At 37.7% G+C, this 27,362-nt stretch overlaps 2 protein-coding genes across 3 annotated transcripts in view; both read right to left on the bottom strand.

The window, feature by feature from the left end:
• LOC110451360 (leucine-rich repeat extensin-like protein 2) overlaps positions 1–21,508 on the bottom strand; it is a 26,632-nt gene extending 5,124 nt beyond the window's left edge. Inside the window, exons 1-4 of the mRNA XM_021499329.1 lie at positions 21,486–21,508; positions 19,373–19,556; positions 15,313–15,382; positions 70–383 (exon numbers count right to left, since the gene is read on the bottom strand). Of these exons, the coding sequence (XP_021355004.1) occupies positions 70–383; positions 15,313–15,382; positions 19,373–19,556; positions 21,486–21,508 (591 nt within the window). The remainder of the gene's footprint in view (positions 1–69; positions 384–15,312; positions 15,383–19,372; positions 19,557–21,485) is intronic.
• The window catches only part of LOC110451342 (cytosolic phospholipase A2-like), an 86,719-nt gene that overhangs the window by 38,605 nt on the left and 20,752 nt on the right, over positions 1–27,362 (bottom strand). Inside the window, exon 1 of one of the 2 annotated variants that reach the window (XM_021499300.1) lies at positions 4,586–4,727. The exons of the other annotated variant lie outside the window; for it this stretch is intronic. The gene's annotated coding sequence lies outside the window, so the exon portion shown is untranslated. Of the gene's footprint in view, positions 1–4,585; positions 4,728–27,362 lie in introns of those variants that run through there. 2 annotated transcript variants of the gene reach the window in all.

Genomic DNA, 27,362 nt, shown 5'->3' on the forward strand with positions numbered 1-27,362 from the left:
AGTGAGGATTGGGTGGGGTGTCGAAGGTAACCTCCTGATGGTGAGGATTGGGGGGGAGTCGAAGGTAACCTCCTGATGGTGAGGATTGGGTGGGGAGTTGAAGGTAACCTCCTGATGGTGAGGATCGGGTGGGGAGTTGAAGGTAACCTCCTGATGGTGAGGATTGGGTGGGGTGTTGAAGGTAATCTCCTGATGGTGAGGATTGGGTGGGGTGTTGAATGTAATCTCCTGAGAGTGAGGATTGGGTGGGGTGTCGAAGGTAACCTCCTGATGGTGAGGATTGGGGGGGAGTCGAAGGTAACCTCCTGATGGTGAGGATTGGGTGGGGAGTTGAAGGTAACCTCCTGATGGTGAGGATCGGGTGGGGAGTTGAAGGTAACCTCCTGATGGTGAGGATTGGGTGGGGTGTTGAAGGTAATCTCCTGAGAGTGAGGATTGGGGGGGGGGAGTCGAAGGTAACCTCCTGATGGTGAGGATTGGGTCGGGAGTTGAAGGTAACCTCCTGATGGTGAGGTTTGGTTGATATTTTTGTTGGTAGGGAATGGATAGGGAGTCTATACAGCAATCTTAAGGTGGGTATTCTCCTACGGGTAACATTTGGGTGTAGAGTTTGTGTGGTAATCTGAAGTCTCCATCTATGCTAATAATGTAATTTCTTATTAAAGGTGTACCAGCATGTATATGAGGTTTAATCTATCTTACAATATACGCCCATATATCTGAGATACACCACATTCAAAAGATTTGCTTCATTAGACCTTATCTGGTCCAACAGACAGCTAGTATAAAGCTTCTCCATACATATGGGGCATACATTACTCCTGCTACGTCTGTACAGAGAGTTTATATAGCAGTGTTAGTATATATGGAGGTCTATGGTGGGGGTAAAGACTTTATAATTAAACACTCGGTCCATGGTTACTGTTATATTATCTGAGATAGATGCTTAGTGTAATCTACCACTGGAATTCTCATTTACAGGCAATACAGGTTGTGACATTGATACTAACATCAAAGCAGTACCATACCAAATATGGTGTTACTACAATGTAGCAGTATTTTCATTCATTCAAACATATTTTATTGACATTAAACAGCCAAATAGATTGGGCACAAGTTCTTACAATTTACTAGGCCCTCCCATTTTTATATCAAAGTATATGTAAGACAAGATGTCTAGTTTTAATGGCAAGTTATTATACGTGATACCAAATCTAAAACCAAGACGGTGACATCAATATCATAATTATTAAAACAGATTAACCCTGCTATAAAGAGACAGTAATGTGGAATTTTAACTGTTGTATTGACGTAAAAAAGATCATTGGTCAATACCTGTTTAAACAGATTTTTGTTCAGTTTTCAGTGACTTGTTTATGTCGCAGAACTGGACACGGTTGATCGCTGATGACCAGGTTGCTTTTTAGTGGATTTGGTTTCAAACCAGTCTGGCCATGTACTTTTTTCTTCTCCAGTAACATTTATATTGACATTGTGTGGGTCACAACTGTTTTAAATGATTTGTTAGTTCTCCAATTTGTTTACATTGACATGGTATGGAGTTACAATCTGTCTATCTAAATGGAGAAGTTGTGGGATCAGCAAGATTTAATCTGAATTGTTTACATGGACAAAGTATGGATCATAACCTGTCTAAACAAAGTAATTATCAATGTTCATGGTGTAAACAAGAGTTGTTAAATGAACTCTCAATTGTAAAACAATAAAGGTACCCTAGAGAAGCTGGTATAATATATATAGATAATGTATAGAAATTATTTTTTTTGCTCAGTTTTACTGCCGAATACAGGCTGTTTCCCCTAGCTATAAAGTACCTCATTTTCCCCAAAATAACCAAAAACTGAGGAAAATATTCCCATTTTCAATACAAATAATGCTATATTTCCCCAATTCATAAAGGAATTAACAGGCTGTTGGAAAAATTAAGGTAACAAAAACACGGTATAGAATGCTACCACACTGTCTGGTCAGCAGTTATCAGTGGGAGTGTCCATAATGGTTCAGGGAGTGTCCGTATTAACAATATCTAATTAGATTGTAATTAAATCCTCACGATCCATATAGACACAATAGTAACGTATCAAATGTAGGGTATATTTTGGTTATTGCTGGCCACGACAAACTGACAAACTCGCTGTACCAGTTGATTTATTGGCATTGTTCCAGACCAATTTTCTTGTGATCCCGCAAATCTCCTGTGAAAGGGGTAGATATTGTTAAGAAAGCAATTGCCTTAACCCTTTCACCCCTGTGTAACTTTAGTAGACTCTACCATGCATTGATCTGGATGAGTCCATTATGGTCTACAGTGGTGAAAGTTTTAATACTACGTCGGTGTATAATTAATAAACGTGTACAACAATGTGAACAGGAACTACTGGTGACATATCTACCCTGGTTACTGGACTTCTCTAGAAAGCTTAAACTCCAATCTCTGCCAAGTTTAACATACCAAGATAATTAATATATATAATCCTATAACTGGGAGTAATTTATCTGATTAAAATAGCTGTGTGATGTATGTTTACCACTTTTTCAAGGCTTTTCATTGGTCATCTTTTATCTTGGATGCTTTTCATTAGTCATCTTTTATCTTGGATGCTTTTTATGATGCACAATTAGATATAGTTCCTAGCAACAAAATATTAAGAACCAATGCTATATTGTTTTTCATTTCAGTAATTATACCATTGGAAACAGATTTATTTTCAACAACAATGTACTTTTTATCATTTCATTATTCAAACTGATTGCATGCTGAAAAGGTCACAGATAAAATGTAAACAAATATGTTTTTAGATAAATAAAAGTCATAGGATAAAGAGATTCCATGACTCCTTTGCTAAGCCTTGTATCTTTGAACTTAATTGAGATAAATAGGATAACAAACCATTCCATGCTCAGGAAGTTCTGTATATAAACGTTTTATTCATCACACGAAACATTATTATACCCCCGCAACGAAGTTAGGGGGTATACTGGAATCACCCTGTTTGTCTGTTTGTTTGTTTGTCTGTCTTCCGCAAAACTCCTCCTTAACTAACAGGTGGATTTCATTAAAACTTTACATGAATGATCAGTATCTTATGCAGTTGTGCACCGGCATTTTAATTTTGGATTTCGACCCTTTTTGATGGAGTTATGCCCCTTTGTGCGAAATACTTGTGTTTTTTTTGTCATTTTATGTTTTTGATTTTAATAAAATAGTGATAAACTCATTACTGGTGGGAGACTATATTGCTTTGCATAAATAAGCCTTTAGCTTACAGTTCTGGTTTATATTGGGGCGGGGGTATTAGTTAGCCTTTGGCTTACAGTTCTAGATTGTTCTAGAGGATGGAGTGGGGCTTACACACATTAAACTTATTCAGAGTAAAATGTTGATGGAGTGATAGGTTGCTGATATCAATAGAAACTATTGACAACTCGTTATAAAATGTGGATGAAAATGTCAATAATTTGTTGTTTTTTTTAATAACTAAATTGTTAACGTAACTATTCTTATATCTTTTTCAATCTGATTTAACACAGTTTTAAGTTCTTAATTAATATTTCAGGCACTGGACCCCTTATTAAGTGTCCTACTTACTATAAGGAAATATATCTTATAAAATCGGCTACATAACACAGCTTAAGTCTTTATATCCTTCAGTAATTTAACATAGCAATAGCATACAATGTATTTATGGAATATTCCAGCGGTAGCTAAATCGCCTGGTAATTAGAGGTGTCATGTTTCAAGGTTAGAAGTCTTCTAACTGATCAGTTACAACAGATTTACAGTACAATATAAACTGAGGAAAACATAAGATATATCATATATTCAGACATTGTGGCAATGAACACTGACCAGTAACTAGAGTATGGTAATAAACACTGACCAGTAACTAGAGTATGGTAATGAACACTGATCAGTAACTAGAGTATGGCAATGAACGCTGACCAGTAACTATAGTATGGCAATGAACACTGATCAGTAACTAGAGTATGGTAATAAACACTGACCAGTAACTATAGTATGGCAATGAACACTGATCAGTAACCAGAGTATGGTAATGAACACTGACCAGTAACTAGAGTATGGTAATGCACACTGATCAGTAACTAGAGTATGGTAATGAACACTGACCAGTAACTAGAGTATGGTAATGCACACTGACCAGTAACTAGAGTATGGTAATGCACACTGATCAGTAACTAGAGTATGGTAATGAAAACCACAGACCAGTAATAAGAGTATGGTAATGAAAACCACAGACCAGTAACATGATTATTAGGGAACTTTTTTTGACTCTATTTACAAAATATTTATCAAATTTATAACATTTTGATCATTACTGTTTAGTATTTGGACAAATGTAAATATGCTAGCTTGATTAACATATTTTCTTTTGATGAATTCAGGTCTTATATCAGCATATCAAAGACATTTCAAAATAAAATGAAAATCATCTTCTACATCATACATATCACATCATATGTATACTTAATCTGTTACCTCTACCAGCCTCAGTATTCAGTGTGTGTGTTGATAATCTTTTCTTTTTTTTATTAAATCTCTTACCTGTATTAATGGCTGTCCATGCAAATTTTCATTACGTTCAGGTAAATCTCATTAGTAATTCCTTTTGATGGTGAAAACTGTTTAACTTAGCTGATGCTCGGTGTCAGGTAAAGGATCCAGAGTGGTACGTACAGGTGACAGGAGTCGGTGACTATTGAATAGTGGCGTTACTATTAATACCTATATATAGCAGTGTGTAACGTTATGGTGTGACATTGTAAGTCCCCCTGTCGTCACACTAACATACACACGTGTGTAGCAACTTATACACAACTTTACTATTTGTTTTTAATCTTATTTATCAATTAAATAACCATGGCTTATTGATCCATGTTCACTGGTCATGGTGAGATTACTTTTTCAAAAACCTATATCTTGGTGTTTGTGTGTATGAGTGAGTGGGAGGGGGGCACTTTGTTGGTAATTTAAATGAGATGCAATGTTTTATATTCAAATCATTTTGTATAAGCAAACCACCAGGTTCACAGTGTCCAGCAAAAAAGCGGAATTTTGATCGTAAAACTAAAGATCAAGCAAACAAATGGATGATGCTGTAACACAGAGTCAAGCAATCAATCGGGTGTAAGAATTAGTTAACAGGTAATATTACCTTTGTAGAACACAGGGTCAAGCAAATTAGTGGATTGTGTTGTAATACAGAAAGTCAAGCTGACAAATCGGTTGTGTTTATTGGTGGATCTTCTCGGAAAGAGTCCATAGTATGTCCTTGGAGAAGAGTACCTATAGAAGTGTGTCTACAGGGAGGGAGTTATTATTATTCCTCAGGAAGAAGGTGTCTGGTATATCCTGGGAGGGGGGTGTCTGGTATATCCTGGGAGGGGGGTGTCTGGTATATCATGGGAAGGAGTGTCGGAGGGGGGTTTCTGGTATATCCTGGGGAGGGAGTGTCTGGTATATCATGGTGAGGGAGTGTCTGGTATATCTTGAGAGGAATGTTTGGTAATATCTTGGCAGGGGGGATCATGTATATCTTGGGAGGGGGGTGTCTGGTATATCTTGCGAGGGGGTGTCTGGTATATCTTGAGAGGGGAGTGTCTGGTATATCTTGGGAGGGGGTGTCTGGTATATCTTGGGAGGGGGCGTTTGGTATATTTTGGGAGGGGGCGTCTGGTATATTTTGGGAAGGGGTGTCTGGTATATCTTGGGAGGGGGCATCTGGTATATTTTGGGAAGGGGTGTCTGGTATATCTTGGGAGGGGGCGTCTGGTATATCTTGGGAAGGGGTCTCTGGTATATCTTAGAAGGGGTGTCTAGTATATTTTGGGAAGGGGTGTCTGGTATATCTTGGGAGGGGCGTCTGGTATATCTTGGGAGGGGGTCTCTGGTATATCTTGGGAGGGGGTGTCTGGTATATCTTGGGAGGGGGCGTTTGGTATATTTTGGGAGGGGGCGTCTGGTATATTTTGGGAAGGGGTGTCTGGTATATCTTGGGAGGGGGCATCTGGTATATTTTGGGAAGGGGTGTCTGGTATATCTTGGGAGGGGGCGTCTGGTATATCTTGGGAGGGGGTGTCTGGTATATCTTGAGAGGGGAGTGTCTGGTATATCTTGAGAGGAATGTTTGGTAATATCTTGGCAGGGGGGATCATGTATATCTTGGGAGGGGGGTGTCTGGTATATCTTCGGAGGGGGTCTCTGGTATATCTTGGGAGGAGGTGTCTGGTATATCTTGGGAGGGGGTCTCTGGTATATCTTGGGAGGGGGTGTCTGGTATATCTTGGGAGGGGGTCTCTGTTATATCTTGGGAGGGGTGTCTGGTATAGTTTGGGAGGGGGTCTCTGGTATAGTTTGGGAAGGGGTGTCTGGTATATCTTGGGAGGGGGTCTCTGGTATATCTTGGGAGGGGGTCTCTGGTATATCCAAGAAGGAAGTACTTGCTAGGCTTGGTAAGAGGTGCGTTTTTTATTTTGTGTTGTTGGGATTTAAATACTTGTATGATTATAATTTTACATCAAAGAAAAATATGTTAACAGACTTATGCCTGAATGGTTAAATCATAATATAAAAAACTGACTAAAAGGTATAGGTTGACAAGTGATAACACGTTAAATAAAGTAATTGACCATGTTCTAATCAGGTGTAATACGGACTGTGAGGTATGAGTGTTGTAACCTGGTGACAGATGTTTAAACTCAAAGTGACTCCCATTTATTTATGTATATCCAGGGTGTCACACCCGAGTTATACCAGAGTTATGTTTCCTTCTGTCCACACCTTACAAGAAAGGAACATACAATTAGTTAAATGTTAACTTGTAATTGGATTAGCCAGCATGACTTTAATCCTGTTGTGATTAAGTCTAAGCTTTTTCAGCGGATATTTAAATTCTATACAACACTGACGTGTAATCAGATTGATACGTCTGTTGATGTAGCTTATATTTGGAAATCTTATCAGATTTATTTGATACAATTACTTTCTTAACACTTGTGTTAATCCTTTGCAAACTGACACTTAGTGTATGACCTGTTAACTGTACTGACACCCAGTGTAAGTCCCCAGACTATAGCTATAGACCACACCTCTCACTCCTCTCTGTGTATATATATATATATACTGACCAGCTGTACATAACGTCAGACCTTGACAATGACCAGGAATGCGAACCCCTTTGACAAGTTTTTTTTCAGATCTTATAAAATGTTCTGCTATGCTCCGTAAGGAGTTTTATATGTGCTGCTAGAAAACAACATAAACAAAATCTGTCAATGTTTTCAATGCACTTCAGCCTTTCAAAATATTTAAAGAAAATATCCCATCACATAACATACCATGATGATGAAAATGTTTTAAAAACTATTGTGAAAAAATGGGCGAAATGTGCAACTGTGATGTACTGAAATAGAGAGGATAAGAAGTAACATTTCCATGGCTATAGATTTGTCCTTCAGGATCCCTGTCCCACTGCACTGTTGGCTATAAACAGTAACCTCCCCTTAACTTCCGTTTCAATGTACCTGTAGCACAATTGGTAAAGAACACTTCTGTTGACCAGGTAGTACAATCAGTTAGAGCGATAGGACATTGTATAACATTCTTAATTCCAGGGTTCAAATCTCAATCTAGCCCCACTGAATTTTTAGCTCACCGGCATCCGGCAACTTTTCCTTTAAACAACTTCTCCTGAAAAATGGCAGGCCAAAAGTCATGATATTTGGTTGAAAGCATCATTGGAAGGAGCCCGACAAGTTTGAGAACGAAAATGACCTTGACCTACTTTCAAGGTCACAGGGGTCAAATGTGTCAAACACTTCAAACGACTTCTTGTGAAGAACTGAAAGGTAAAGAATCTTTATATTTGGCTGGTGGCTTCCTGGAATAGAGTCTGACAAAGTTTGAGACTGGTTGGTCGGGTGGTGCAGTGGATAGCGCACTAGCCTTTCACCAAGGCGACTGGGGTTCGATTCCCCAATGGGACGTGAAAATGTATAGGGTCACCTGCCTGACCACGTGGGTTTTCCCCGGGTACACAGAGGTCAACAACATTTTAAACGATCTTTTATGTAGAACAACAAGAGGCCCAATGGGCCTGAATCGCTCACCTGGTATTAATCTCACAAATAATCTTTAAAGTGGACTAAAATACAGCTACAGGCAGAATATCAGTGTTTGACTCATAAGAACCTATTAAAGGTTTAAACATATGAAGCCTGTGACCTTGAATGTCGAACAAGGACATAAGGTTGAACAGAGTATATAGTCGTCCAACCAAGCATGCTTCTGGCAAAAGATCATTACCCTGGACCTTTTGGTTATACAGAACAAGTCATTTAAAGATTTAAGAATATATTGACCACTGTGACCTTGCATATGGGCGAAGGTCATTCATTTGAAAAAAACTGGTAGTCCTTAATCCCAGCATGTTAATGGCCAAATATCACCCATAGCCTTTTGCTTATTGAGAAGAGGTCGTTAATAAAGGTTTTAAACATATTTGACCCCTGTGACCTTTAATATATGTCGAGGTCATTTGTTTGAATAAACTTGGTAGTCCTTCATCCTAGCATGCTACTGGCCAAACAGCATCATCCTAGGACTTTTGGTTATTGAAAAGATGTTGTTTAAAGGTTTTAAACATATTTGACCATTGTGACCTTGAATAATTGTCAAGGTCATTCATTTTAACAAACTTGGTAGCGCTTAATCCAAGCATGCTACAGGCCAAATATTATAACCCTCAGCCTCTTGGTTATTGAGAATGGGTGTAGGTCATTTGTTTGAACAAACTTGGTAGCCCTTCATCCCAGCATGCTAAGGGCTAAATATCATCACCCTAGGCCTCTTGATTAATTAAAAGAAGTCGTTCAAAGATTTTAACATATTTGACCCCTGTGACCTTGGATATGAGCGAAGTTCATTCATTTGAACATATTTGGTAGCCCTTCATCCCAGCATCTAACTGGCAAAATATCACAACCCTAGGCCTCTTGGTAGTTCAGAAGAAGTTGTTTAAAGGTTTTAAACATATTTGACCACTGCAACCTTGAAAATGGGCAAAGGTCATTCATTTGAACAAAGTTGGTAGCTCTTCTTCAAAGCATGTTACTGGCCAAATATCATCATCCAAGGCCTTTTGGTTATTGAGAAGAAGTTGTTTAAAGGTTTTTAACATGTTTGAACCCTGTGACCTTGAAAAAAGATGAAGGTCATTCGTTTGAACAAACTTAGTAGCCCTTCATCCCAGCATGTTACTGGCCAAATAACATTATCCTTTCCCTCTTGGGTATTCAGAAAAAGTTGTTTAAAGGTTTTAAACAAATTTGACCCCTGTGATCTTGAAAATGGATGAAGGTCATTCATTTGAACAAACTTGGTAGCCCTTGATTCCAGGATGCTACTGGCCAAATATCATCATCCAAGGCTTGTGTACACTCAGAACACTGTTGATGATATTTTGTTTATTTCATTTTTATTATTTTTCATAAAAGTCCCACAATGGTATGCTTTTCTTTTCAGAAATAATATATCAAAGCTAAAGTCATTGCCAGAAAACAGCTTTCAACACTTAGTCACAACTTTTGGCAGTTGTACTGGGATCTTTAAACATATCCTTTCCACTGCATCGTTGACTTCATGAAATGTTATCTCCCCTTTCCACAAAGATACTCAATGTAACCTCACTCCACTGCACACCTTGTTCCCTTCCGTGCTCATTGGATCATGACTGCCAATGAAAGGGGACTGGGTGTGTCGTGTACTGTGGTAATGTGAGTTTTTCTATTGTGAAAGTAACGTGCGCAATATAAATATATCAAACTATAGATATAATTTATAGTGGTATAAATTGCCCTGGAGACATTTCAAATACATGTACACTCACATATATATACAATCTCATTAAGAGCTTAATAGTATGATTTAAGAATCTAAATAGAATAAGGCTATCAAAATTTCAAGACAGCTACTTTGATTACATTTCAGCTTATTATGTTGATCAGCCGATATCGGATCAGTGAATGTTGCTATAGACCAATCAAGCGAGACCAGCCCGATTAACTTCCGACACGATTCCCAGAGGCGATCATTCCCTGTTGACGCTTAATTTGTTTTTTTTTGTCAAGTTTATCAGCGTAGTTCTTGGTACGTATTATGCTTTGTTGTGTATTTTACGTCATGTGACAATCTTGATTCTTGATATCAATATTTTCTCAACTTTAACGTAAGTGAAATAAATAGCGGGTTTGTGACGACAGGATTTTGCTTTGGGAAACAAGTTAATTGAATATAACTCGCAAATAATGTGTATTTGGTGACGTCTTAAAAATATTTATATCAGTTGAGAATTCTATAAAATGTTATTTTAAAATCAAGTGTAATCACCTGTATCTGAGTCATGCTTCAGCTTTTGATGTGTGATCTAGACGTGGACGATTACTCGTTATTTTGGGGTCTGTGACGTAGAGTGTCATTCCATGCTGCACTTGATTTAATCCTTATCATCGTACCTGTTTAGATTAATAACTTATAGATTGAACAAAAAATCTGGTGGGTACATTTTGATAAAATGGTATTGCTGAGCAATGCTGCTTAACACTCCCCCAACCATGCTCTGGAGTCCTAGGATTACAAGGTGTACATTGCTCATATATATATATTCAAGTAATTTTGAGGAAACAGCTTTGGGAGAAATTCCAAGCAATGGATCCCCTAACAAGTTTTCTTTAGACTGACTGAAAAAGAAACTCAATTCCGTTTTTTTTTAATTTTTTTTATCAACAACAGAATCAAGGGCAGGGTTATTGGGAAAATCTAAGGTATTGAAAACGCATTAAATGCATGGCATATGACAAATTTCTCAAAATGGTATTGAGTGGTTTGGTGATATGGTAATCTGTTTGTGTATATTCACCTCAGAAATGTCAACTATGTGGCACACAGGGATAACGCTCATAGTATATTCATAATCAAATGTGTCTGACCACACACCAAACATAGATATCATCCGTAGTCAGATACCGCTCTAAGCATCCTCGAGCCAGACATAAATACAATCCGTAGTCACATATATAGCTCTCAGTGACCTCACACCAGACATAAATACCATCTGTAGTCACATACAGCTCTCAGTAACCTCACCCCAGACATAAATATCATCTGTAGTCACATACAGCTCTCAGTACCCTCTCCCCAGACATAAATATCATCTGTAGTCACATATAGCTCTCAGTAACCTCACCCCAGACATAAATATCATCTGGAGTCACATACAGCTCTCAATAACCTTTCACCAGACATAAATATCATCTGTGGTCACATACAGCTCTCAGTAACCTCACCCCAGACATAGATACCATCTGTAGTCACATACAGCTCTCAGTAACCTCTCACCAGACATAAATATCATCTGTAGTCACATACAGCTCTCAATAACCTTTCACCAGACATAAATATCATCTGTGGTCACATACAGCTCTCAGTAACCTCACCTCAGACATAGATATCATCTGTAGTCACATATAGCTCTCAGTAACCTCACCCCAGACATAAATATCATCTGTAGTCACATACAGCTCTCAATAACCTCACCCCAGACATGTATCATAGCTCTCAGTAACCTCACCCCAGACATAGATACCATCTGTAGTCACATACAGCTCTCAATAACCTCACCCCAGACATAAATATCATCTGTAGTCACATACAGCTCTTAGTAACCTCACCCTAGATATAAATATCATCTGTAGTCACATACAGCTCTCAGTTACCTCACCCCAGACATGTATCATAGCTCTCAGTAACCTCACCTCAGACATAATTTTAATGTGAAGACAAGGATTACATGTGTTAAATTTTCAAAAAATGTGATTTTCTCCTAAAGGACCATTAAGCTTTTTATTATCATATTTAAAGTATAACTTGCTGACTTAAAGAAAAATAATTGTATTTAGCTTGTAGCTTCCTTGCTTGAGTGAATAGCTGTCATACAAGGTCACAGGGTTAACATTGGTTCAATCAACTTCTTCTAATGAAGCATGATGCCTAGCGTAATGTTGTTAAGCCTTCACCCTGCTGAGAGATTGCTATCAATTTGATGAAAGAAATCATATTTGTCCATTTTCAAAGTCAAAGGATCAAATGTGAAAATCAATTCAAATAACTTTTGCCAACACTATTAAATACCATTTAAAGAAAACTGCACAGCTCTTTAGCCTCTTGTAACAAGACAATAAATTGGGGACCTGTACATGTTAACTCATTCAACCCTGAAGTTTCATAATGAACTCTTTCAACCTTTTAATTGGAAGAGTTCAAATATATCTTCAGAGGTGAAACTAGGTAAATATTTTCACCCTATCTTTATGAAAAGGAATACAAATTTAGCATGACTTCCACTAACATTACAAAATTAATGAAAAAATAACCAGGTTCCTTTGATATCAGATAATTCTGCTCCTCTTGATATGATAAAGTACATACTTAATGCTGGTGTTTGTAATGTCGCTCCTCCACATCTTGAAATGGTTACTTCTGTTGTAGAGGTAGGTAGAGTGTCCCAGTGGGGGTCTGGCTATTGAATTGGCGCGGACTTGGTACCAATTAACTCCAGTTGATGTTGGTTTATGGAGACAACTTGGCTTCTCCCACTTCAAACGCTCGCATCACCCAGGATTATACTACCTTCATGTGATACCAGTGGGCACAAACATCTAGCTGTACATTTTGGAAACGTTTTACTTTACAGTTTTCATGGTTAGAAACCAAAAATCTTATATCCATTCTAACAAGCACAGTGTTGTTCTTAGCTCAAATTTTCAAATACAAGAAGAGAAGTATTCAGTATTCAGTATTTCTATCATGTTATCTTCTTTTACTCGAACCCTCTATGTCATCAATGTTTGCTCTATTATCCAAACATAATGAACAGTAATGTCTGTAAAGGGGTCAAGGGTCAAGGTCACATCAATGGCTGAGGGTCACTACACTGTGTTGAGGCACAATCCAAGGGACTGGAAGTTTATATGGTAAAAATATACATGTAATTCCGCCTGTGAATTATATAGCACTCAGTCACACTGCATAGGAAAAAGTGATTAACTCAACAGATAAGCCACTTTGCTGTGATTATCCATCTGTTGTCACCCCAGGAAGTTATTACAAATGCATCTTAAATGTAAAAAAAACCAACCCGTATACGGGTAACAAGAGCTTATATCACCTGGCTGTATTTCATATATTTGCTTTCATCTTCAACTCTGGAAATATCAAATATAATCAGGAAAATAAGTATCTGAATGAAACTTATGTGAGAGGGCTATAGCTTAATGTCCATAGACCTTTACTTTTTTGTCAGGAAATTAATATTCGTATAGGATTCCTGAAAAAGAGTTCGGTCCATAATACTTGCTCCCGTTCCTCTATTAATCCTGTGGTAGTTTAATGCATCAAAATATTGCTGTATAGTGTTTTAAAACTAGGAAACCAATAAACATTTAAATAGTAAATATGAAAGTTAGTTAATTTTGATTGTGTACCTTTTAGTTCATGAACACATTTTTCAATTAAATGAATTGCATGTTAATTGTACTTGATATTACTGCTTGTCTTTAGTTTCATACAAGTTGTTACAGTAATGACTGGAAATAGATATTTTCACTGCAATATTGACTCATTCACCCCTGAAATTTTCCAACTATTCCAACCTTTGAATTGGAAGAGTTCAAATGTGTCTTCAGGGGTGAATGAGTTAAATACCTGGTCAAATCCTTCCAGGAAAAGAGCAAAAATAACTCTTCTGTGAAAATTGCCCAGTCTACAGTATTAATTGCTATGCATCTGAAGAGGCCTGTTACTAATATAGTAGCTACAGTAAAACCTCATTATACTGCCACCAGTTGTCAGTAAAACCTCATTATACTGCCACCATTTGTCAGTAAAACCTCATAATACTGCCACCATTTGTCAGTAAAACTTCATTAAACTGCCACCATTTGTCAGTAAAACCTCATTATACTGCCACCATTTGTCAGTAAAACTTCATTATACTGCCACAATTTGTCAGTAAAACTTCATTATACTGCCACCATTTGTCAGTTAAACCTCATAATACTGCCACCATGTGTCAGTAAAACCTTGTTATACTGCCACCATTTGTCAGTAAAACCTTGTTATGCTGCCACCATTTGTCAGTAAAACCTCATTATACTGCCACCATGTGTCAGTAAAACCTTGTTATACTGCCACCATTTGTCAGTAAAACATCATTATACTGCCACCATTTGTCAGTAAAACCTTGTTATACTGCCCCCATTTGTCAGTAAAACCTCATTATACTGCCACCATTTGCCAGTAAAACCTCATTATACTGCCACCATTTGTCAGCAAAACCTTGTTATACTGCCACCATTTGTCAGTAAAACCTCATAATACTGCCACCATTTGTCAGTAAAACTTCATTATCCTGCCACAATTTGTCAGTAAAACTTCATTATACTGCCACCATTTGTCAGTTAAACCTCATAATACTGCCAGCATGTGTCAGTAAAACCTTGTTATACTGCCACCATTTGTCAGTAAAACATCATTATACTGCCACCATTTGTCAGTAAAACCTTGTTACACTGCCACCATTTGTCAGTAAAACCTCATTATACTGCCACCATTTGCCAGTAAAACCTCATTATACTGCCACCATTTGTCAGAAAAACCTCATTATACTGCCACCATTTGTCAGTAAAACGTCATTATACTGCCACCATTTGTCAGTAAAACCTCATTATACTGCCACCATTTGTCAGCAAAACCTCATTATACTGCCACCATTTGTCAGTAAAACCTCGTTATCCTGCCACCATTTGTCCAGAGAAATTTTGGTGTTTGAAAGAGTTTGGGTGATTAAATGAGGTAAACTTATAAAGGAATTCTGAAGAACATTGAAGAAGGGACTTTGAAATATGTTAGCAGTTAGTAAGGTAGCCAATGGAACAATGGAAGTTATATAGAGGTTTACTGTATATACATCTGAAGGAACCTGTTACTAAAATATTACTCTATACATTTGAATGGACATGAAGGGGCCTGTTACTAAAACATTACTCTATACATTTGAATGGACCTGCAGGGGCCTGTTACTTATAGATATCTGAAAGACATATAGCTGATATATAACTATACCCTACATCTCAAAGGATAGTTTCCCAGGTAACAATTTGTATGCTCATTCCTACAGAACGACTTACTTGGGGAAATGTAACATGGCAGAGAAGTACCTGCGTGGAGGTTTATACTGGTAGATGTTGAGGAGTGATGCGGAGACTGAGCCTGCATCAGAGAGTTGTGCTGCCGTGGAGACAACACCAACTTACTTGTGCATAATTGGATGTAATTCAGCAGTTTGATGTTGCTCAGAATGAGACTGTAGATCCGATGAACTATGACCAGACTACCTGTGGTAGGAGCACCTGTCCGGCGGCACTGGTAAGTCACATATCTTTGTTTTGGTGTCCCCTTGGTCCCTGTTGTATCATACTGCCTTCATATCAGTTAATGGTTGTCTCATTATACAAACGATGCCAGGTTTGTTATTTCAATTTCAAATACAGTATTCTTAGCATCTTGTCTTAGGAAATCTATACAATTGTTATTGTCAATGAACACAGACATATATCAATTACATGTTTAGCATATATTGCAACACTGACTTAATCAATTCTTCTGCTAGCACTTCATTGATATTTGACATTTGTAGCCACTTCTGAACAGCTGAATATTTTTGTGATGAAACTTCAGTGTTTATAGAGCATCGACTTAATTGTTGTATGCCTTTGACCACATCCTTTTTGCAAACATTTATAACCCCTGGCACCAAACCTGACACACAAACGCTGATACATAAAGGTCACTGTTACTTTTTATGGAATTTTATGTAAGGTATAACCCTAACTTGCATGGGAGCTGGAGCATTCATGTCTTATAGATATATGTTTTAGTATTTTATATTTTCCACTTTTGACTTTTTGCAGGTAGCATTGTCTTATTAGGATGCATGGTAGCTATAGTGGTAGGACGCCAGGCTCGTGACCGATGGGTTGCGGGTTCGAGTCTCGGCATGACACTGTGTTGTATCTTTGAGCAAGATACTTTACTCTGCTTGTTCCAGTCTACTCAGCTGTAAATGAGTATGTGGTTGGGCAGTGTGCTAGAATTGTAGAATGCTAGCTGTGAGTGCCGAAATGGTAGCACCGACTATATGCTCCCCAGGGAGTTGAGAAAGTTATTGGCTGGTTGCAAAGGCCCTATAACCACGGATAATAATTTGTGACCTGCTTTGAGACGACCTACATAAGAACCTCAAATTATTATTATTATTTCATTCTAGAGGAAAACAAAAGCATGAGAATACTGTGTGTGTAATCATTAGGATTTGATCTAGTATATTTTGCTTAAAGAGAAATCACTGTACTGATTGAGCAACTCGGATGCCTGTAAAGACAATGACAACATTCTTTGTATTTTTTCCTTTGTGATGTAGTCAATGTATCATCTTTAATCCATGATAGCTATGCAGGCAGCTAGTATTTCACATAGGACAGATTTCAGTTTGAGCTGAAATTGTCACTCTGATGATGCAAGGCAATCCAAAAGGCTATCCACTGCAAAGGCTATTCCAAATCCAAATAGGAAATAACCCTTTCACCCCTAGGTAACTTTAGTAGAGTCTTCCATGCATTTATAGGGATGAGTCCATTATGGTCTACAGTGGTGAAAGGGTTAAGAAAAGGAGTTTTATGGTTGTTTTCTGGTAAAAGAAGTGTATGACCCTAGGTGTTGATTGGGTGGAGATTGACCAGTATGATCAGTCTGGTCGGTTATCTTGTTTCTCTGTCTGCAGGGCAAACCTTTGCTGAAATAAGGGTTGAGTTGTTGTTACATGCTTTGATCGTACCTGTTTAGTATATCATACACAGACATCTCAATAGCTCAGGGGTATTCTTTACTTTTATACAAAGGGTGTTACCTATATCCTTTACAATAGTTGTACCTACTTGACATGATTCTGTCTCGTTTTTAAATTCCAATTACTGCACTTTATGTCGTTGTCGAAGACCACAACATTTTCTCACACTTATAATTCCTAGTCGGTCATTATGTTCAGTGAAACTTCACACAATTTTTTTAAAGTCATTTAAAATTATAATTATTCAATGTGATAATAGCATGCACAGTTTGCACACAACTGTGCGATAGTTATTGCACAGTTTTTCAATCGGTATCGGGATTGGATTTATATATTTGGGAATGGCCTGTAAGCAAATGTGATTTCGTATTTATACTTATGTCTTTCCTGAATTAAGTAAAGTACATTGCCATATATTTCAGCCACATTAACATGGTTATCTATTTATCATGCGTACCAAAATTGTTTTAAACTACGTTAATCAGCAGGTGTGTAGATGTACGATCACACACATGTACATACTGTACACACAGATAAACTGTAAACCAAGCAGCCGTACCTATTACCAATTACCTGTTAATTACCTGTACTGTACCTGACAGCACAACACAATCATTGACCGTTTTACAGTCACTCTATTAATTATAATATGTAGCATGCATTGAAGAATTAGTAAAAGGGAAAAATATACCAATCGGATATTAAAGGAGCTCCCAGATGTTTTTCATTCGAAACATTGATCAACTGATGTTACATAACACATAATGTGTGTGTGTTATTGCACAACAGGGCATTTGATTGTTAAAACACACAATGTGCGCACAGTAATTCTGTTGCCAAATTTATTGTTGCCAACTGTATGTTTTCCTTTTGACACGATACTTAAAGCATGGAATAACCCTGTTTTGATTGGCTGGCTGCAAATCAGTGTCAGTTTTTTTTTTTTTTAAATTTGATGCTGCAAAAATATTGGTAGTACATATTAGCAAGTATCATTGATGCAAATATTCAGCAGGCCCAAGAACAATTGCCTATTCCAGGCTTCTTCACAAACCTCAGGAAGGTTGTCTCATGTTAACAGTCGGTGGGTCTGAGTGACGGCCTTATTTACTGATCATCTGAGGAAAGTTGTCTCATGGTAACAGTCATTGGGTCTGAGTGACAGCCTTATTCACTGATCTGAGGAAGGTTGTCCCTGTTAACAGTCAGCAGGTCTGAGTGATGGCCTTATTCACTGATCTGAGGAAGGTTGTCTCATGTTAACAGTCGGTGGGTCTGAGTGACGGCCTTATTTACTGATCATCTGAGGAAAGTTGTCTCATGTTAACAGTCAGCAGGTCTGAGTGATGGCCTTATTCACTGATCTGAGGAAGGTTGTCTCATGTTAACAGTCGGTGGGTCGGAGTGACGGCCTTATTTACTGATCATCTGAGGAAGGTTGTCTCTTGGTAACAGCAGTAGGTCTGAGGGAAAGCCTTATTTACTGATCTGAGGAAGGTTGACTCATGTTTACAGTCAGTGGGTCTGAATGACCGCCTTATTCACTGATCTGCGAAGGTTGTCTCATGTTACCAGTCAGTGGGTCTGAATGACCGCCTTATTCACTGATCTGAGGAAGAGTGATGGCCTTATTCACTGATCTGAGGTAGGTTGTCTCATGTTAACAGTCAGGAGGTCTGAGTGACAGCCTTATTCACTGATCATCTGAGGAAAGTTTTCTCATGTTAACAGTCAGCTGGTCTGAGTGACGGCCTTATTCCCTGATCTGAGGAAGGTTGTCTCCTGTTAACAGTCAGTGGGTATGAGTGACGGCCTTATTCCCTGATCTGAGGAAGGTTGGCTCATGTTAACAGTCAGGAGGTCTGAGTGACAGCCTTATTCATTGATCTGAGGAAGGTTGTCTCGTGTTAACAGTCAGTGGGTATGAGTGACGGCCTTATTCCCTGATCTGAGGAAGGTTGTCTCATGGTAACAGCAGTAGGTCTGAGTGACAGCCTTATTTACTGATCTGAGGAAGGCTGTCTCATGGTAACAGCAGTGGGTCTGAGTGATTGCCTTATTCACTGATCTGAGGAAGGTTGTCTCATGTTAACAGTCAGTGGGTCTGAGTGACAGCCTTATTCTCTGATCTGAGGAAGGTTGTCTCATGTTAACAGTCAGTGGGTCTGACTGATTGCCTTATTCACTGATCTGAGGAAGGTTGTCTCGTGTTAACGGTCAGTAGGTCTGAGTGACAGCCTTATTCACTGTTCTTCTGAGGAAGGTTGTCTCATGTTAACAGTCAGCAGGTCTGAGTGATTGCCGTATTCACTGATCTGAGGAAGGTTGTCTCATGTTAACAGTCAGTAGGTCTGAGTGGCAGCCTTATTTACTGATCTGAGGAAGGCTGTCTCATGGAAACAGCAGTGGGTCTGAGTGATTGCCTTCTTCACTGATCTGAGGAAGGTTGTCTCATGGTAACAGCAGTAGGTCTGAGTGACAGCCTTATTTACTGATCTGCGGAAGGCTGTCTCATGGTAACAGCAGTGGGTCTGAGTGATTGCCTTATTCTCTGATCTGAGGAAGGTTGTCTCATGTTAACAGTCAGTGGGTCTGAGTGACAGCCTTATTCTCTGATCTGAGGAAGGTTGTCTCATGTTAACAGTCAGTAGGTCTGAGTGACAGCCTTATTTACTGATCTGAGGAAGGCTGTCTCATGGAAACAGCAGTGGGTCTGAGTGATTGCCTTATTCACTGATCTGAGGAAGGTTGTCTCATGTTAACAGTCAGTGGGTCTGAGTGATTGCCTTATTTACTGATCTGAGGAAGGTTGTCTCATGTTTACAGTCAGTGGGTCCGAGTATAAATACAGCCTTATTCACTAATCATCTGAGAAGGTTGTCTCATGTTAATAGTCAGTGGGTCTGAGTGACAGCCTTATTCACTGATCTGAGGAAGGTTGACTCATGTTAACAGTCAGTGGGTCTGACTGATTGCCTTATTCACTGATCTGAGGAAGGTTGTCTCATGTTAACAGTTAGTGGGTCTGATTGATTGCCTTTTTCACTGATCTGAGGAAGGTTGTCTCATGTTAATAGTCAGTGGGTCTGAGTGATTGCCTTATTTACTGATCTGAGGAAGGTTGTCTCATGTTTACAGTCAGTGGGTCCGAGTATAAATACAGCCTTATTCACTAATCATCTGAGAAGGTTGTCTCATGTTAACAGCAGATCTGAGTGACAGCCTTATTCACTGATCTGAGGAAGGTTGTCTCATGTTAACAGTCAGTGGGTCTGAGTGATGGCCTTATTTACTGATCTGAAGAAGGTTGTCTCATGTTAACAGTCAGTGGGTCTGAGTATAAATACAGCCTTATTCACTAATCATCTGAGAAGGTTGTCTCATGTTAATAGTCAGTGGGTCTGAGTGACAGCCTTATTCACTGATCTGAGGAAGGTTGTCTCATGTTAACAGTCAGTGGGTCTGAGTGATTGCCTTATTCACTGATCTGAGGAAGGTTGTCTCATGTTAACAGTCAGTGGGTCTGAGTGACAGCCTTATTCACTGATCTGAGGAAAGTTGTCTGATGTTAACAGTCAGTAGGTCTGACTGATTGCCTTATTCACTGATCTGAGGAAGGTTGTCTCATGTTAACAGTCAGTAGGTCTGACTGATATGTTAACAGTCAGTGGGTCTGAGTGACATCCTTATTCACTGATCTGAGGAAGGTTGTCTCCTGTTAACAGTCAGTGGGTCTGAGTGACGGCCTTATTCACTGATCTGAGGAAGGTTGTCTCCTGTTAACAGTCAGTGGGTCTGAGTGACATCCTTATTCACTGATCTGAGGAAGGTTGTCTCCTGTTAACAGTCAGTGGGTCTGAGTGACATCCTTATTCACTGATCTGAGGAAGGTTGTCTCCTGTTAACAGTCAGTGGGTCTGAGTGACAGCCTTATTCACTGATCTGACGAAAGTTGTCTCATGTTAACAGTCAGTGGGTCTGAGTGACAGCCTTATTCACTGATCTGAGGAAGGTTGTCTCATGTTAACACTCAGTGGGTCTGAGTGACAGCCTTATTCACTGATCTGAGGAAGGTTGTCTCATGTTTACAGTAAGTGGGTCTGAGTGACAGCCTTATTCACTGATCTGAGGAAGGTTGTCTCATGTTAACAGTCAGTGGGTCTGAGTGACAGCCTTAATCACTGATCTGAGAAGGTTGTCTCATGTTAACAGTCAGTGGGTCTGAGTGACAGCCTTATTCACTGATCTGAGGAAGGTTGTCTCCTGTTAACAGTCAGTGGGTCTGAGTGATTGCCTTATTCACTGATCTGAGGAAGGGTGTCTCATGTTAACAGTCAGTGGGTCTGAGTGACAGCCTTAATCACTTATCTGAGAAGGTTGTCTCATGTTAACAGTCAGTAGGTCTGACTGATTGCCTTATTCACTGATCTGAGTAAGGTTGTCTCATGTTAACAGTCAGTGGGTCTGAGTGACAGCCTTACTCACTGATCTGAGGAAGGTTGTCTCATGTTAATAGTCAGTGGGTCTGAGTGATTGCCTTATTTACTGATCTGAGGAAGGTTGTCTCATGTTTACAGTAAGTGGGTCTGAGTGACAGCATTATTCACTGATCTGAGGAAGGTTGTCTCATGGTAACAGTCAGTGGGTCTGACTGATTGCCTTATTCACTGATCTGAGGAAGGTTGTCTCCTGTTAACAGTCAGTGGGTCTGAGTGATTGCCTTATTCACTGATCTGAGGAAGGTTGTCTCATGTTTACAGTCAGTGGGTCTGAAAGAGATTTTGTTATACATATTCCAGGCTCTTTCAGACCCCAGGTGGGTTTTTCTCAGAAAGACAGACATGGTGAAAGGTCAGTCTTTTCAGAATTTTTTAACATTTAGATAAATCAAGTTATTTTAGAAATTTATAGATTTAAAGATAAAATAAAATAAAAAAAACATACATTTAATTTTGTAAATAGGACTTAATGCAAAACATTGCATAATTAAATTCAGAATTACTATAAATGAGTGCATGCATTGATTAAATTAATGAACAACTTAAACATTTCATTCCAAATACAAAAATTAAAATGAGTGTTTCAACTAGAAAGTAATTTGTAATCATATAATTTTGGATTAGTTTAAAACAAAGATGACACTTTATAACTTTGAAAACCAAACAAAAGAGAAATACTGTATCATTTCATAAGTTTTATGAAAATCTCATACAAAAAACCTTTTTAATTTTATTTTCAACTTTCAAATGACTCATTCAAGATTCCTTTTTTTTGCCTTGTTTTTCGTTTAACATCCCTTCCTTGTGATAGTTTTAACATCTTCATGGTATATTTGTAACAACTTATTCTAAAGGCCATAAAGGGCTTGAGTAGTAACATTTGACCAGTAGCCTGGCGCAGGGTTAACACACTATCAAGTGTGATCAAGTACATGACCTTGACCTACTTTAGAGATTGCTGAAGAAAAATAACTTAAGATGCTCAAATTGTAGGTCTCGCCGAGTGATGATATTTAGCCCAACATGTTTGCTTGCCTGCTATGAAGTTTGTTCAAATAAATTTGACCTTGACCGACTTTGAAATCACAGGTGTGAGATGTAGGCCAACAGTATTGAAAAACAAGTAATACAGGCCCATTGGGCCTCATGTAATGTAAATCCTATAAAACGTAAATGTATTGAGGTAATATATTTAGAAAGAGCTTTTTGTTTATATTTTAACCAATGAATATATCTTTTTAAAAAAACACCAATAAAGTATTTTAATATTTTTCTGTTAAGTTCTAATTTTTTGGTGACTTTTGGATTTCTCTATTGGTGCAAATGCATTTCTAAAGATGCTCTTCGGGGTAAGTGCTGACTTTTAGTGGCTCATAAAAATGGACAGCAATGTAGAAATTAACTCATTCACCCCCCGACATTTCATAATGAACTGTTCTAACCTTTGAATTGGAAGAGTTCAAATGTGTCTTCAGGGGTCAATGAGTTAAATGTCAGTCCTCTCTCTTGATAATGGGTATAAAGGAATGAGTATTTCAGGTTTCAGTCAAAGCTGATCAGTTACACAAGGTGTTAAGTATACTTTTGTTATAAGACTTTTCTCCCTTAGCTCATTCAATTATCATTTTCATCATGATGTGTGTAACACAAGGGCGGTAACTCAAAAGTACTTCACGGTACAATTTGTTTACCAGAGCACTTGTTTAACTCATTCACCCCTGAAGACACATTTGAACTCCTCCAATTCAAAGGTTGGAATAGTTCATTATGCATTTTCAGGGGTGAATGAGTTAACCTGCTAGGCTGGTCTGGGAATATCCTGTGTTAACAAGTTCATACACATTAATGTACATATTTAATTCTGTTATGACAGTTCCTCTGAAAAATGTCACCTTCTTTAAAGCAAAGTTAATTGTTGATTTAATCATACAATTGTACTATTTAAAATGTTAGACCTATTGAAACTGGAGTTTGTGGGAACTCAGTCTAATTATTCAGACATTGTTAATCTTAGCAGTCGATCACACTGCCGAATCCCCTTTGATCTTCTTTCTGATAGGAATCTATCACTGAAGTATATTGATTTCTAAAAGAAAGTTTGAACCTGCGTGTCAAACAATTGGTATTACAGTACATTCCACCTAATATCACGTCTGTTTATGTCACTTTTCGGTTATTATCATGTTTTTTTGATGCACCGTTTTTCCTGCTATATAATCTATGCAATTCAATTCTTTTATTATCACCTGATTTTATGTTGATTTCTCTTAATATCACTTTATTTTGGCCACTGTCACAAAAAAATACAGGTAAATGGTGGTAATGATTCATGATAAATGCCCTGGGGACCTTCTGTCACACCCTGGATGCATTATGTAAACAATGCCTCGGCCTAACAGGGTATTTTTTACACCTGGCTGACTGTTAAACAAAAGGTTACACCTGGCTGACTGTTAAACAATAGGTTGACTTACATACTTGTTAACATGATATTCACCTGTGGTTGGGGGAGCTAGGACAGTCTAACATCTGTAAACTTTTCTAATGCCAAGTGTGATGTATTCTTTCAACTAATTATAACATGTGTACTATCTTCGATTACACACTTGCAGCAAATATCTAAGGAAATTAACCTATAAAAAGATGTTACTAGCGAAAGAACAGTATATATATCAAGATATAGGTAAATATTTACCAAGTCTCATGTTTACAATTGAATTTGATGCAGAATACCAGCCAAACACTTGTATGCCTACATCACTACTGCAGTAAACAATCATAATTACAATCGTACTGATCGTCATTTTGCTACTAACTATATGAAATGTAACTGCATACTGAAATGAAATACAAATAATATATTTATTTCTATACTTATTTACTTATATCTATATTTCAACTAGGGTAAAGAACAAGGTTAGTTACAAAATATCAATATTCTTCGTAGAGCCACATCACTTAGGCATTTGACTAAGTTCACTTCCGGTTTTGAGGACTGAAAAACATCAGAAAATATGTATTCTGTTTATGTCATGTTTCTGTTAATATCATGTTTTTCTCTGACAAATGGGAAGTGATATTAAGAGAAATCTACTGTACCATGTTACAGGTTAAGTCAGTGATATTTTGGCCAGTCAAACAGTCAATGAATCAATGACAAATTTCAGAGACAAAAAAGAATAATTGATTGAAGAAAAAATATTTTGTTAAATGATAGATGATTCTATATTAATTATTGATCTATTGAAATTAACCCAAAAAAAATTATATAGGATCTTACATGAGTTTCCATTTTATATAAGATTTATGAAACGATTAGTCTAAGAATTTTTCAATTTAGCAAGCCTCTGGTGAGCTAAAATGAAAAAATTGTGATAAGTTTCATAAATTTCATGTGAAATGAAAACGAGTGTAAGATCCTTTTTAACACATAATCAAGATTTGTGGCAATTCTTCTTGTAAAACAACAATTTTCGTGCAACCTTAAAATGTAAAGAGCCCCCATTTTGACTCCAGTGTGTAAGTCTGGTACGTCATGTACTTGTCCTAGGCGTGACGTCACAATTGAAAAAATTGAAACTTACAACCAATCACAGGGATGATAGGTCATATTACATAGGTTAATATGCAAAAAAATATGACATGGGTATATTCACTGGATAACACAGTACATTATGTGATAAATCAATATATTGAATGAATGTCTTTGTCATTGAATCAGTTCAATTTCCGTTTAATTTATTTAAGGAATTACTAGGATAATTTTGGGGGTTATATACATTACATACTGAGAGAAAAAAATGTGTGCATTTTTGTGCATAAACTATTTGCAGTTTATGCAAAAGTGCACACAGTTTTATTTTTTATTTTTTTTATTTCCATTGTTATCCCTTATAATTGAATTTAAAAAGACAGACAATACTTTTTAGTGTATAACAGATGAATTTTTATTAATTTCTGATAAAAACAAAATAAATTTGCACAAAACATAACATTGTGCAGTAATTTTAATGCCAAGCAACTCAACCAGTAAGAAGTTAGAATTACAAAAACTGTACCAAACATTGTGATAAACGATGTCTCCACCTTTTTGTGTTAAAGCAAAAAATTGAACTAAAGATAGTTCCTAGACCCCAAATCACCATATTTATTTTAGTTAGTACCCATTACACCATCAGACCGAACTCTTACTCGGTGTTTGAAGGGTTAATGGGTATATATATGTATAAGGAATTCCTCATTTTCTAGGAAATGAGATGAAAATGATAAAAAAAAGTATCATGCATGCATTTCTGGGTTGTGTACATCACATATCCTTTTTCCTGATATTATTTATAATGTGGTAACATGTAATTGGTGACAGATTTATCTGTAATAAATTGATATAGAATGCTAGCCTATAGCTAGACAGGATACATACTATGGCCCTTAGGAAATGGACCACGGCGTCAATCCTGTTTTACATACGACTCGTTTACCTTGCCAACATCTATATATAGAGTGTCTGACGTTATTTCTACTCAAACCAAAGCTACGTAAAAATATAACACATGTTCAAACATAATAAAGAATCAAAATAGAATGCTATCTTCGTCTAATCAGGATATGTGTATACTTCGGACCTCATTCATAAATTTAATTATTTGATCAGCAATTTATGGTGTATATTAGTTGGAAATGTCAATGACGTGGTGAAGTTATAAAGATGTCAGTTTAGTTGTGTATGTTTATCTGAAGGTAACCTGATAAGACAGCATCCATGGATGACCAGTCACACAGTGTGTAATCATAGGTTGTGTTAGTGATTATAACAGGATGTAAGTGCCTGTATCACGGTTAACCACACTATCATCAGCTGTGGCCGGGTTCCTAACACCTGATCTCCACCCAGCTAATCAGCATTCTTTAAATACACTAATACAGGATGTAACAACTGGCACACCAATAGGAAGGAAATTCTTACAATCATGTTCCGATTGTTCAGCTTGCGTGTATGGTTATCTACATTAACTTTTCATAACCAGGATATATTAGTATTTAAAGGTTAAATGAGCTGTAAGCTGACAGGTGTGTGACGTCACTTCCACTACTAGTGTTCTGTAGTACTATGATTGACCCGTAACTTAGTGGTTACACCTTTAACCACATATTATGTCACATTAAAGGCCCATTCATACATTGGTTTGACACTCAGTGATTACAACAGCTTCAGTTCACATAGCTCTACTCTCCCTGATCCATGGATATCATTGACATCTCTATGATAGATTATGGTAAAATTAATCTAATAATAAAAAATTGTAACGTCAATGATAATAATAAACGGATAAAAACGAGACAGAATCCTTTAAAATATTGATTGAAATTTTTCGAATAATCACAGGGTATGAAAAATACTAACAGTAACTTGCAAACTGTACGAGTAAATTTACTCCGCCACCCCCAATGTTGTGTGTTATGTCACCCCCAATGTTCTGTGTTATGCCACCCCCGATGTTCTGTGTTATATGTCACCCCCAATGTTGAGTGTTATGTCACCCCCAATGTTGTGTGTTATGTCACCCCCAATGTTGTGTGTTATGTCACCCCCAATGTTGTGTGTTATGTCACCCCCAATGTTCTGTGTTATGTCACCCCCAATGTTCTGTGTTATGTCACCCCCAATGTTGTGTGTTATGTGTCACCCCCAATGTTGTGTGTTATGTCACCCCCAATATTCTGTGTTATGTCACCCCAATGTTCTGTGTTATGCCACCCCCGATGTTCTGTGTTATATGTCACCCCCAATGTTGTGTGTTATGTCACCCCCAATGTTGTGTGTTATGTCACCCCCAATGTTGTGTGTTATGTCACCCCCAATGTT

Source organism: Mizuhopecten yessoensis, unplaced genomic scaffold (genome assembly GCF_002113885.1).
Source record: "Mizuhopecten yessoensis strain PY_sf001 unplaced genomic scaffold, ASM211388v2 scaffold5965, whole genome shotgun sequence".
Classification (NCBI taxonomy): domain Eukaryota; kingdom Metazoa; phylum Mollusca; class Bivalvia; order Pectinida; family Pectinidae; genus Mizuhopecten; species Mizuhopecten yessoensis.